The sequence below is a fragment of the Protopterus annectens genome, chromosome 1.part1, assembly GCF_019279795.1.
Source record: "Protopterus annectens isolate FY-2018-M chromosome 1.part1, PAN1.0, whole genome shotgun sequence".
NCBI classification, from domain to species: Eukaryota; Metazoa; Chordata; order Ceratodontiformes; family Protopteridae; genus Protopterus; species Protopterus annectens.
This window is the reverse complement of record NC_056726.1, coordinates 1,825,273,669-1,825,287,623: the sequence shown is the minus strand read 5'-3', so window position 1 is coordinate 1,825,287,623 and position 13,955 is coordinate 1,825,273,669. Positions and strand designations below refer to the sequence as shown.

At 42.9% G+C, this 13,955-nt stretch overlaps 1 protein-coding gene across 1 annotated transcript in view; it reads left to right on the top strand.

Moving 5' to 3' along the window:
- The window catches only part of MRPS15 (mitochondrial ribosomal protein S15), a 179,561-nt gene extending 170,181 nt beyond the window's left edge, over positions 1 to 9,380 (top strand). Inside the window, exon 5 of the mRNA XM_044084816.1 lies at positions 9,174 to 9,380. Coding sequence (XP_043940751.1) covers positions 9,174 to 9,296 — 123 coding nt within the window. The 3' untranslated portion in view covers positions 9,297 to 9,380. The remainder of the gene's footprint in view (positions 1 to 9,173) is intronic.
- The last annotated feature ends 4,575 nt before the right edge of the window (positions 9,381 to 13,955 follow it).

Genomic DNA, 13,955 nt, shown 5'->3' with positions numbered 1-13,955 from the left:
GTGTAGGATATAACCCATATAGCTAAGGCTACTGCAGCAGTGATCATTTGAATATCTACTGCTATGTTACGCTCAACTTAGATGGCTGTACTTTCTACCAGGAAGTTCTACTTCAGATGTCATTCTACTATGCCCATCTGAAGCCTTGCTTTTCATTTCCTACAAAACTTTTTTATTCCCTTCTGGTGAGTTAAATGTTCTCGTTCTCCTCCTAGTAAAAGAAATTGAAACATAACCGGGTACAGTAGTTTGAGTATAATTCCCAATGCCCTTACCATTCTTTGTACACAGGTGAGCATATTTTTATCAATCAGAGGAGAAGTTGTAGATAGCAATTAATAAGAAGCTGAAGGGCTGTATCTGGAGGGGGAAGACAGCAAGAGTCAAGTGGCATAAGCTGATTCTTTTAATAGAACAGGGCAGATTGGGATTACCCAATTTGAAGGGGTATTTCAGATCTACACAGTTAAGACTGCTATACATAACACAAGCAGAAAACTATAATTCAAAGTGGAAAGGGATGGTGATGAAATGGGGAGGGGAGCTTAAGAAACAAGAAGAGTTTGGGATTTTGGATGCAGGTCTTTAAGGAGAGTAACAGTAATCATACAGAATATTATATGCATAAAGTAGCAGAAAGTATTCTAAGAACTAAACCAACATGGGAATGGACAAAGAAGATTCTGCCGATAGGGATGACTGCAATTAGGGATACAAGCAATAGGCAAGAGGGGGCTGGAATTTATTGGAGAAAACTGGCAAAGGAACCAAGGTATTGGGCGCAAATAACTAGAGAGAAAGATGATAGAGAGAGAAGACACCAAGAATTTATTTGGACTACAGGTTAGAGATTGTCTTCCTTATCAGGGATGCATAGTATAGGCAAAGAGAAAGAAATAGGATCCTAAATGAAAGACCAACACTGGTAGAGTTTTTAGCAGAATCCACAGCAGAAGCTGCCATTAAAAATGAATAATTAGTAGAGCATACAAAATATTGCATGATATCTATAAGAATCAATCAGAGGAGGTTAGAAATGATTGGGAAGAGAAAGAGAGTGGAAAAGCAATTCACAAAGAAACAATGAGAAGATATATGTATGTCTTCCAAATATGCAACAAAATCTAGAAGATTTAGAATTTTTGCTTGAAAATGTTTACATATATTTTTTTAAATCCCAAGTGGACTCCAGAGAATTTTTCCTCAGGCAGAGAGCAAATGTTGGATGTGCAAAGGAGAAGAAAGATGTAATAGGGAGCATATTTTCTGGGAGTGCGGTGAGTTGGTTGACTTTAGGGATTCCCTGCAGGATGCACGGTCAGAGATTCTGGGTGTGCAGATTGGTCTGACGAGGGAGATGATTTTTCTCCACTCTGATACAGAATTGAAATTGCCTAGACATAGTAAGGCTTTGCTGTGTCTAATAATGGTGGCCACCAAAAAAGCAATTACTAGAAAATGGAAATCAAAATCTAAACCAATTATACTGGAAGTAGTGAATATAGTAATAGAGATAAAACAGCTGGAATTGAGATCTTTAGAAAAGGGTAGGAGCAAACTACCTAGGAAAAAATGGGAAGTGTGGGAACAATACATATGAGGGAGGAATGAGGTTTAAAAGTTGGCAAGACTTAAATGAGCTATTTAATATTTGAGTTAGAAAGATTGGGTAGATTATAAGTGATGTAAAATTCTTGCAACTATTAGTGTGTTGGTGTGGTTTGTTTTCATTTGTATAAATGTACGATTGCCTATGTAGTAAGTGATAGTTTAATAAAGATGTTTCTTCTTTAAAAAAAAGGCAGGAATTGAATAAATGTATGTATGTAATGTTGCTTAAGTTATATGATATATAGCAGTATATGTGAAGTATAATGTCTGTTATGTTACAGTTAATGTCACACAAATGATAATTCAATAAAGGTGTATTTGAAAAAAAATAAACTGGTTAGAACTGTCACAGCAACTAACATATACAGAACTCCTTACCACCTATAAAATTACCTCGCATCCATCTGCCTGTCCAGCACTAAAAAACATTCTACACAACTATGCTCCCAGTTAGTCATTGGGATTCAGTGACCAAACATTCCTGTCTATTTTTATAGACCTAGCAAATCTATCTACTGGACCTTGTATGTACTCGTACAAGGCTGCTAAGGCCTGGAACACCTTTCCTGTATACATCAGGTCTATACCCTCCCTCCCATCTTTCAAAACCACTCTGAAAGACTTCCTAGCTAAAATCTGGCTCTGTTCTTGCTCAAAACCAGGATAAACTATATTCACAAATGTGAACAATTATCCATTCGTGTCTTATACCCCCTTATTCTCCCTTTTTCACTTACTTCCTTACTGCTGTCTAATTCTCTTCCCTGACTTTCTCTCTAACTATACCATAAGCCTGTTTTTCCCTCATTTCATATTGCAGTTCCTGATGTTCTTCGTCTCACATTGCTGCAGTCATAACCTGTGGGTAGTCCACTGTCCTCGGTCGGCACGAATACCAAAGTGTTAGGCTGGCGTCGGTCATGGTCGCTCAGAGCTGATGTCAGTACGCAGTAGTACTTAAGCGCATGACCGACGCCATATCCTCAGTCTTTCTTGCCGCGTGGTCCGAAGCAGAAGCAACGTTTGCAAGTGCCGTTCGGCGTTCTGAAATTTTCGTTTTTCGAGTTTCAGACCGAAGACCAAGTTGGGCTAAGTACCCCGTTGGGGAATATTTTTGTCTTTTCTTGCCTCAGTTAATCCGGATGTCAGAAAAAGTTAGTAATTGTATTTCTTGTGGGAAACAGATACCTCATAGGGACTATCACTCTCTCTGTATTCCTTGCTTGGGGCCTGAGCACGACGTAGTCGGGTGTCGCTTTTGCGCTAGATTTAATAAGCCCACCATAAAACGCAGATTAGACTGTGCTAGGCTTGTTTTCGGTAAGCGGTGTAACTATAACATGCCGTCGGATCCTCCGGCGCCACCGCTGAAAAGCGAAAAGATAAATCTTTAAAGTCTAAACCGGATGAGTCGTCCGTTGCGGACGCCGGTTCTATGGAATCTACGGTTGAATCTGTGGATCCAGCCGAGGTCTCGGCTGAATCCCAGGGGGAACCTCTACTTTTACAGGAGTTGGCCTCTCAGGAGTCAGGTCAGGCCGAGGGGGCTTCTCAAGTTTCTGTGGTTCCATCCTTACAAAAGGTTATTAGGCCTTCTACTTCTGTCAATAAAGGCCCTGCTAAGGCTAGACCTGGTCTTTCTGGTACAGGCCTTAGCCCTAGTTCTTCGGGCTCTGTTCCTAAAAAGCATATGTTGAAAATGGCAGAGGATTTGATTACTTTGATCAGGGGTTCTATGTCCCCTCCAGAGAAGAGGCCTAGGGTGGAGACAGATTTAGAGGGATTGGAGCATTCCTCAGATTACTCTGAGTCCTCAGCTGAGGATATCCAGGATTTTCCTCCCTATTCTGATTCAGATGCAGAAGATTCTTGTCCTTCTGCTTCTCCTCCAGAGGATTTTTCCTTTTCCGAAACCTTGTACTCCATGAGGGAGCATTTCAAGTGGGAAGGTCAGGATTTTTCAGATTCTCGTAAGAGGCTTAGGGAATTTTGTTTTGCCACAACATAGACCTTTGGCTATTCCCCTGTTTTAGATGTTGTTCAGGATGTTTTTCTGAAGCTTCCCTTAATCCGGATTCTTTACCCCTGCCCCTGTCAAGCCAGACAGGTATTACAGAGTTCCAGAGGCACATAAATATTTGTATAAGAGTCCTAGAGCTGACCCGGAAACTATTGTTCAAGGGCCTAAGGGTGTCAGGGCTTCTGTAGTTAAGAATCCAGTTCCTCTGGATAAAGATGCTAGAGCTTTGGATAGGTGGGGTAAAAAAGTGTATACCTCCTCTACGTTAGCTATGAGGGCTTTAAATTGCCAGTTTCATATGCTGAAGTATCAGAACTTTCTGTTAGGCCAGTTGAAATCTAAGGTAGATGCTTTATCTGAGGTTATAGAGTGTAAGGAATTGCAGGACTTAGTTCATGCTTCAGATCAAGTTGGTAAGCATTCCTTGCAGTGTGGCTTCGATGCTCTTCAGGCTTCTTCCAGGGTGGCTGCTACTGGTTCAGTTATTCGTAGACACGCCTGGCTTAAGGATCAGAATTTGTCAGAGCATGTTAAAGCTCGTATTTTGGATGCTCCTCTTCAATCTGAAGTTCTTTTTGGTTCTCCTGTGGAGTCAGTTTTGAAAAAGATGGAAGACAAAGCTAAATCTATGCAGACGGTTAAGGAATTTTTGCAAGTGCAGCCCCCTAAGTTTAGCAGGAATTGGCCTGCAAGAGGATGGTCCTACCCTTCTTCGGATTTTCAGTCTAAGGGCAGGTCTAGACGTGGTAGGGGCAGGGCTCACGCTCAGGGTTCTTTCAGACCTAGGACTTGGAGTTCTCCTGCACAATCTTCTGGTGAGGGCAGGGGTCAGCCTTTTCGTAAACAGACCCAATGACCTGTATCTCCAGCTGCCAGATTCTTCCCATCTGGCAGCTCCTCTAGGAGGTAAGTTGGCACTTTTCAAACAAAATTGGCATTTGGTCACCCAGGACAAATGGGTGTTGGACATAATAAATCAAGGCTACAAGTTTTACTTTCACACTTTTCCTCCTTTCAAAGGCATGCCAGATGTACCTCCTCAGCAAAGGCTGGAGGCTCACGAACAAATTTCTTTGCTTTTGCAGATGGGGGCAATCCAGGTAGTACCTCCGTCAGAAGTAGGCCAAGGGTTTTATTCTCGCCTGTTCCTTGTGCCAAAGAAAGGAGACACTTGGAGGCCAATTCTGGATTTTCCATTCTCAATACATACCTAGACATTCCAAAATTCAAGATGTTAACTTTACAGCAACTTCTGCCTCTGCTAGGCAAAGATCACTGGATGGTAACTCTGGATCTCAAAGAGGCTTATCTTCACATTCCTATCAGGCCCAGTTGCAGGAGATTCCTGCGTTTTCGGGCTGGTACTTCTCATTATCAGTTCTCTGCATTGCCCTTTGGCTTATCTATTGCGCCAAGGGTGTTCACAAAGGTTCTGGCTCCTGTAATAGCTTTCTTAAGATTGAAAGGAATACAAATTTATCCTTATCTAGACGATTGCCTGATTCTTGCTCAAGACAAAGACAAGTTACTTCAACAGCTACAGTATGTAGTGGCAGTTTTAAGGTGCCTAGGGTATTCTGTGAACGAAACAAAGTCCAGTCTAGTACCCTCTCAAGACATGTGCTTTCTGGGTGTGAGACTGAATACAGCCTCTCAGATGGCTTTTTTGACCCCGGACAAACAAAGAAATCTTCACCTATACTTCCGGCAATTATCAGTACTGTCCAGGCTGACTGCAAGGACAGTCCTTCAAGCCTTGGGGTTCATGGCATCTTGCATTCTGGTACCTCCCAATGCCAAACTGCATATGAGGAAGATACAATGGTATCTCAAAAGTGTATGGACTCAACACTGCCACGATTTGGACACTGTCATTCAGATAATATCTTGCATCCAAAAGGAATTCTTCTGGTGGGCTCAGGAATGTCACCTAAACAAGGGACTCTCTGTGACCCGACCAGAGGCGAGTCAGATCTTAACGACGGATGCCTCCGACCTGGCTTGGGGAGCACACTTCAATGGGAAATGGATTCAAGACACGTGGCCTCCCAGACTACAGCATTTGCATATCAACATGAAGGAGATGTTAGCAGTCCAGTTTGCCCTGATGGCCTTCAAGGACCTACTTCAACCAGGACAGGTGTTGATTCAAACAGACAACACAACTGTCTTGTGGTACATCAACAAGCAGGGGGGAACCCATTCTTACCCTCTTTGCAGACAAGCTATGATATTGTGGGAGACTGCTCTGAATTTGCACATCACTCTTCAAGCACGGTTTCTGCCAGGAGCACAGAACTCCTTAGCAGATGTATTGAGCAGACAAATTGTGGATCCCCACGAATGGAAATTGGATCCTCACGTATTCCAACAGTTGACAGTGGCTTGGGGAACTCCAGACATAGATCAGTTTGCTTCTCCACTAAATTTTCAGCTGCCAAAATTTTGCACAAAGATGTTTCATCCAAAAGCTTGGAAAGTGGATGCTCTATCCTTCAGTTGGAACAACCTTCACGTCTATGCTTTCCCTCCTCTGCCTCTCCTTCCCAGGGTACTCTTGAAAGTCAGGCAGGACAAGCCTTGTATGATTCTAATAGCACCAGATTGGCCACGACAGCACTGGTATCCTCTGCTGAGGAGTTAGTTCAGGAGCCTCCTTGGCCTTTGCCACCGATTCCTCACCTGTTGTCCCAGTCAAACAATCATTTTCTCAATGTCAGGGTACAGTCCCTGCATCTAACAGCCTGGCGTATTCTGTTTTAGACCCTGGGGGGTCTCCGCTTCCTCAACAGGTTTTGAATGTCATTTTGGAAGCCAGACGGCCTAGTACTAGAAAAGTTTATGCTGATAAATGGAGGAGATTTTTTCTTTGGAGCACAGCAAAGAGCCTTGATGTCTCAGTGCCTAATTTGAGTTTTACACTACAGTACCTTACTGATTTACTAGACAAGGGTTTGTCTTTTTCCTCCATGAAAGTTCATGCAGCAGCCATTTCTGCTCACTATGATTGTGACCCTCCTTTATTTTCTCACCCTTTGTTTAAACAATTTCTTAGAGGGGCAAAAAACATAAGACCCCCACGTAGAGCTCCTACTCCTTCCTGGGATCTCAATTTTGTGTTGGAAAAGCTTACTTTACCTCCTTTTGAACCTGCAGCTACGTCTGAGTTGAAGTTTTTGTCTTGGAAGACTGCTTTTTTGTTGGCCATTACGTCTGCTAGGAGGGTATCTGAATTACAGGCTCTCATGGCAGTTGAACCCTTCCTGATATTCCATAAGGATAGGGTGTCCTTGCGTACTAACCCTACTTTTATGCCTAAAGTTATTTCTAATGTGGCCTTAAACCAGTCTATTCATTTGCCTACTTTTTATGCTGATCCCCAAAATAAAGGGGAAAAAGTTTTGCATTCTTTGGATATTCACAGGCAGTTACGCTATTATTTGAGCAGAACTAAAGAGTTCAGGCAGACTCAACAGTTATTTATTTCTTTTGCTTTGGGTTCACAAGGGAAAGCTGTTTCAAAGCAAACTATTTCTAAGTGGATTGGCCATTGTATTGTTTTTTTGTTATTCTCATCATGGTAAGGATGTTCCTGCTGGGATCAGACCTCATTCCACTAGGGCTACTGCCACATCTACTGCCTTTTTAAGGGGGGTAGCTACTAAGGATATTTTGGAGGCAGCTACTTGGAGTTCAGTGCACACTTTTACTAAACATTACCATCTCCCTCTTTATTCCAAGTCTAGGGCTGGGTTTGCCACTGCAGTCTTACAGGGCATGTTAGCAGCTCCTAATGCTTTTAGTTTGCCAGCCTCCCTTTACCTTTGCTTTGGGATTCTACCCACAGGTTATGACTGCAGCAATGTGAGACGAAGAACATAGTACAGTTTTGTACCTACCATAAATGTAGATGTTCGAGGATCCACATTGCTGCAGTCCAATTTTCCCTCCCTCCTTCCCCCCTATAGTTTGGGGTTGCTGTGTTTCTTTTGGGATAATTATTATTTTCTCTATGTTGGTTGTTGGGTATTTTCTATTTTGGCTATGGATTTTCCTTTTTAGGCCTTCTGACATCTGGGGCAAGAAAGACTGAGGATATGGCATCGGTCATGCGCTTAAGTACTGCTGCGTACTGACGTCAGCTCTGAGCGACCATGACCGACGCCAGCCTAACACTTTGGTATTCGTGCCGACCGAGGACAGCGGACTTACCCACAGGTTATGACTGCAGCAATGTGGATCCTCGAACATCTACATTTATGGTAGGTACAAAACTGTACTTTTGTATTAGACTAATTTACCTTTAATTTTTATACAAACTGACATTTCTATGAATATTAAATGATTGTTATATACCTTGTATTGATTCTTAACCAGTGCTTTTATATTATGTCTAATTTGTTATAATTAAACTGCAGATGTTTTTGTTTTATTTTTGAAGATTGTATAATTATTTTTAGTTAAAATGTTTTGTATTAATTTGGAGCTTTTCTCCCCTAGCCTCCACTAAGAATGAGCTTCTACCCAGTCAGAGTTTCACGGTAATCAAATGTCAATCAGTCAATAAATACATTTTCTTCTCCTTGCCTGGTTCTCCAGTTCAATTAGTGCAGCCTCCAGCATACTCCCTTGAACATCAGCCACTTCCACCTTTGCTTTTAGTAGTTAGTTCTCTTAGATCATGGTTACATGCTCATTAACATCTTCAATTAACTCTCCATCCAACTTATTTTTTTTATACAGGAATCAGACTTGGAGTTTAAGGAATTCAGTTCTCAAAATCCATCCTTATGTGTGAACTCTTCTTTATCCTTCCTATCTGGCTGTTGCAATTCATTTCTTCCTGCCTTTGTGCACTCTTCCTCAGTTTTCTGCCTTTCCTTCATAACTGTACACTCCTCTCCTAGAGGACATTAAGATGCAAGGAAGAATTATATCAATTTTAACACTGCTTTTTCTAATTTACAAGGAGGAATGTGTACTTACAACAATCTTATGTTGTCATGGCTTAGTGGTTCTGTACTTTGATTATGATGCACAGGGTCCTGGGTTCGAACCTTGTCATTCTTTTAGGGTTGTGAGGGTGGCCTAATGGTTAAGGTGTTTGCCTTACAAACACAAGGTGCAAGGTTTAAGTCTCACAAGGGATAATTGGCTAGGCTTAAAATGGCTCGCAAGGGCAGTTAGCTTAGTACTAATCTTTGAACCTAAAGACACTGCAAGTGAGCTTACTCTCTCTGCACCATGCCAGAAGTCCATTATCGTTGTTTTATGCACTTCTGCCATTATATTTCTCAACATTTTTTTCACATAGCTTAACTGCAGAACTTAATTGATTTGGAGATTGCTACTGGGTGACTCGGTGAGTTTTTACCAGTCATCAAAGTATAACAAAAAACTTTTACAAATCTCCATAAGGTATGAAATGGAATTTACTGTGCATGTTATATATTTCATTTAAAACTTGTACTGCTTTTTCCATGTTACAGTATTTTCTTCACTTTTACTGAGCACTGCAATTTGTTCAACCTTTTATCTTCAGATATACAATGAAGTAAGGAAACGGCGAGCTGCTGAGAGACAGAAGCAAAACAATTTGACATCCTCAAGTATCACAAAACTAGAAGTTCCTACAGATCCTAAAAAAGAAGGAACACCTGTCTAAAAAGTACATATATTAAAAGCAGTATCGTTGTCATATTTGCTTAACGTGTATTTTAGGGAACAAATAAATATTTGGTTTGCATTGTTTTGCTTCCAGTTGATTATTTTGCCTTTACAGTATGCTGGCCAGTTGAGTAAAATTTTACTTAATTCCACTAATACATTGAACCGGGCTTCATAGATGTTCATCGTGCATACAGCTGCAGTCATAACAGATGGGGTTATCCTGCCGTCAGGCGGGTCCTCAGTCGGCCGAATTCCAAAGTCTAGGTCCGGCGTCGGTTGTCGTCGCTTCTTCCCTGACATCAGTGCGGCAGGGTATAAAAGAGCCAGCCGACGCCATCTTCTTCAGTCTTTCTTGCCGCGCGGTGCCCGAAGCAGAAGCAGTTCGCAAGTGCCGGTCGGCCAGCTCCTGAGATTGACGAAAATATTTCAGCCAAAGTCTTCTTGAAAGCTAAGTACCCCGTTGGGGAAACTTTTCTTGCCTCAGACCGATGTCAGACAAAGTTAATAATTGCATTTCATGTGGGAAGCAAATACCACATAAGGATTTCCACTCTTTCTGTATTCCTTGCTTAGGCCCAGACCACGACGTCTCAGCCTGCCGTTTTTGTGCTAGATTCAACAAACGCACTATTAGGCATCGGGCGGAGTTCGCCCTTCACTATTTTGGTAAAAAATTTAATTACATTATGTCGTCGGATACTCCGACTCCAGTTTTGAGTAAAAGACGCAAAGAAAAGGACAGACATACGAGGTCCGCGACTTCTACTGACACCACGCTAAGGCCGACTACCGGCTCTCCGGTTCTCAGCGAGGCGCCTACGCAGCCCCTGAGTACCGATGACACTACATTACCGGTGACTTCAGTACCCAAGGTCGCAGGCTCCTCGGTCCCCATTCCAACTACAGATACCGACGCCACTCTTGGCGGGGAAACTCAGAGTTTAGACAGGCCTGTCATTTCTCAAGGACAAAAGGCCCAGATTAGAGGAAGACTACCCTTCCTCAGATCAAGCCTCTATTACCTCTGGACATTGTGAGGACCAGGACTATACCTATTCTCCTTTTGAAGACTCTGATGCAGAGGAGTCTATTTCCTCGGTCTCCCCCCCCTGAGGACTACTCTTTTGGGGAAACCCTGCATACCTTGAGGGAACACTTTCACTGGGAAGGCCAAGATTACTCAGATTCCAAGAAAAGGCTCAGGGATTTTCTCTTGCTCCCCCAGCATAGGCCCCTGGCTATCCCTCCTGTTTTAGATATATTAGATGATGTGTACATAGAAGCCAGCCTCAACCCAGATTCCTTACCTCCAGCTCCTGTTAAACCAGACAGGTATTACCGCGTCCTTGATTCACACCAGTTCCTATACAAAAGCCATACTGCTGACCCAGAAACTATTTCACAGGGTCCCAAGGGAATTAAGGCCTCTACTGCTAAAAACCCATTATCTTCAGAGAGAGATTCCAGAGCTTTAGAAAGGTGGGGGGAAAAGGTGTATACCTCGGCCACTTTAACCATGAGGGCATTAAACTGTCAGTTTCATATGTTAAAGTATCAACAGTTCTTCTTATCTCAGTTGAAAAGCAAAATGACACAACCAGAACAACCTGATTTAAAAGAGTTGCAGGATTTGTTGCATGGTGCAGAGCAAGTGGGTAAACATACCTTGCAGTGTGGTTTTGATGCTTTAGAGGCCTCATGTAGAGCTGCTGGTACAGGGTCTGTCATACGTAGACATGCTTGGCTCAAAGAGCAAGCCTTACCAGATCATGTCAAAGCCAAATTACTAGATGCACCTCTTCAAAAAGATGTATTGTTTGGTGTTGAAGCTGAGGAGGTACTAAAGAAAATGGAGGAAAAAGCGAGATCAATGCAAACAGTAAAAGATTTCCTGCAGGTACAACCTCCACGTTTCAGCAGAAACTGGCCTTCAAAAAATTGGTCCTTTCCAGCCACGGACAGACCTCAAAGATGCAGATACAGACGCCCGAGGGGTAGAGGGCAACCTCAAGGATCATTCAGAGCCAGACAATGGCAAGCACCAACCCCAAGAGGTGGAGAAGATAGATCACAGTCATTCAGAAAGCAGACACAATGACTTCCCCCTTTACCTGCCAAGCAAAGCTTTAATGGCAGCACCTTTGGGCGGAAAACTGGCATTATTCTCAAAATATTGGCATGTTGTCACAAAAGACAAATGGATTCTGGACATTATAGACAGAGGCTACAGATTCCACTTTCACACCCTTCCAAAAATGAGAGGCATGCCAAACCTGCCACAAAATCAAAGGGCAGAGGCACAAAAACAAATTTCAGCTCTCATGGACATGAAAGCTATTCAAGAGGTACCTGCAAAAGAACAAGGTCAAGGGTTTTATTCCAGACTATTCCTGGTACCAAGGAAAGACAAAGATTGGAGCCCTATTTTAGACCTATCCATCCTAAACACATATTTACAGGTACCAAAATTCAAGATGCTCACATTACAGCAGCTTCTTCCCATGCTGGGCAAGGAGTCTTGGCTGGTAACATTGGACCTCAAGGAGGCATACCTGCATGTCCCTATCAGACAAGATTGCAGAAGATACCTCAGATTTTTTGCAGGTTCAACCCATTATCAATTCTCTGCATTGCCCTTTGGCTTATCTACTGTGCCCAGAGTGTTTACGAAATGCCTGGCATCAGTAATTGCCTTCTGCAGACTTCAAGGAATACAAATATACCCATATCTGGATGACTGCCTGATCCAAGCGGACAGCAAGGGCATACTTCTGAAACACCTGGCGTTTGTAATAAAACTGTTGAACTTTCTGGGATACACAGTCAACAAAAAGAAATCAAAACTAATACCCTCTCAAAAATTATTTTCCTGGGTGCCAGCTTGAATACAACCACCCAGATGGCCTACCTCACGCCAGACAAACAAGGGCAACTATCTCAATACTTCAGCAAAATGGCAACCTTCACCAGGCTGACTGCAAGGAAAGTCTTGCAGGCTCTGGAATTCATGGCATCTTGCATCCTTCTGATCCCATGTGCAAAGCTGCATATGAGGAAACTTCAATGGTACCTAAAAAACTTATGGTCTCAACACAGCCACAGTTTGGAAACAATTATACCACTCATTCCATGTCTTCAAAAGGAATTTCTGTGGTGGGTTCAAGCATGCCAAAGAAACATAGGTCTCCCTTTCTGCGTACCTCAAGCAACTCAAATCATCACAACAGCTGCCTTGGACTACGCCTGGGGGGCACACATGACAGATCAGTGCATTCAGGGAAAATGGTCCCAAAAAGAGAAGCACCTACACATTAACCAAAAGGAAATGCTAGCAGTGCAAAATGCTATGGCCTTCAAAGACCTACTGCATCCAGGCCAGCTATTGATAAGGACAGACAACACCACAGTGAAGTGGTACATAAACAAACAGGGGGAAACTCATTCATACCCCCTGTGCAGACTAGCCATGACCCTATGGAACACAGCTCTGGAATTGCAAATCCAACTTCAGGCACAATTCCTGCCAGGGAGGGAAAACACACTGGCAGACAGCCTAAGCAGAAATAAGACAGATCCACATGAATGGAAGTTGCATCCTCAAGTTTTCGCAAAGATTACTCAGGCATGGGGACAGCCAGACATAGATCTCTTTGCTACCCACAGAAATTACCAATTGAAAAAATTTTGTTCAAGGACCTATCATCCACAGGCCTGGAAAGTGGACGCACTTTCTTTCAATTGGACAACGTTGACAGTCTATGCCTTTCCGCCTCTTCCTCTGCTGCCCAAAGTTCTATTAAAAGCCAGAGCAGAGAGGCCGAAAATGATTCCCATTGCTCCAGATTGGCCAAGACAACACTGGTATCTACTCCTGAAGAGCCTGACACATTCCCCACCATGGATCCTACCTCTAGTGCCTCTTCTGTTGTCCCAGCACAACTTCAAAACTCTTCACAGCCAGCTCAAAACCCTAAATCTAGCTGCATGGAGAATCCCTTGATTTCACAACAGACCCTCCTCTCCAAGGAGGTGCAGGATGTCATCTTGGAGGCCAGAAGACCTTCTACTAGAAAAGCCTACTCCACCAAATGGAAACGATTTTGTGCCAGGAATCAGAAAAAGGGCCAGAATCCTTGGGTAATAAATTTACCACAAATTTTACAGTACCTAGCTGAGATGTTAAACAGTGGACTTTCCTTCTCCTCCATCAAAATCCACGCTTCAGCCATTTCTACACAATACAACACAGATCCTCCTTTATTCTCTCATCCTCTCTTAAGACAGTTCCTCAGAGGGGCAAAGAATATAAGACCCCCAAGGAAACCACCAGTCCCTGCTTGGGACCTCAACTTCATATTGGAAAAGCTGACCCTTCCTCCATTTGAGCCAGCTGCTTCAACAGAACTACAATACTTGTCATGGAAAGCAGCCTTCCTTCTGGCTATCACCTCAGCACGCAGGGTTTTGGAACTACAGGCCCTCATGGCTGTGCAACCTTTCATCATTTTCCATCAGGACAGAGTTTCCTTACCAACCAACCCTACCTTTATGCCAAAGGTAGTATCCAGTGTAGCCTTGAATCAGACTATCCACTTACCTACCTTTTATCCTAACCCACAAAACAAAGGGGAAAGACTACTGCATTCCTTGGACA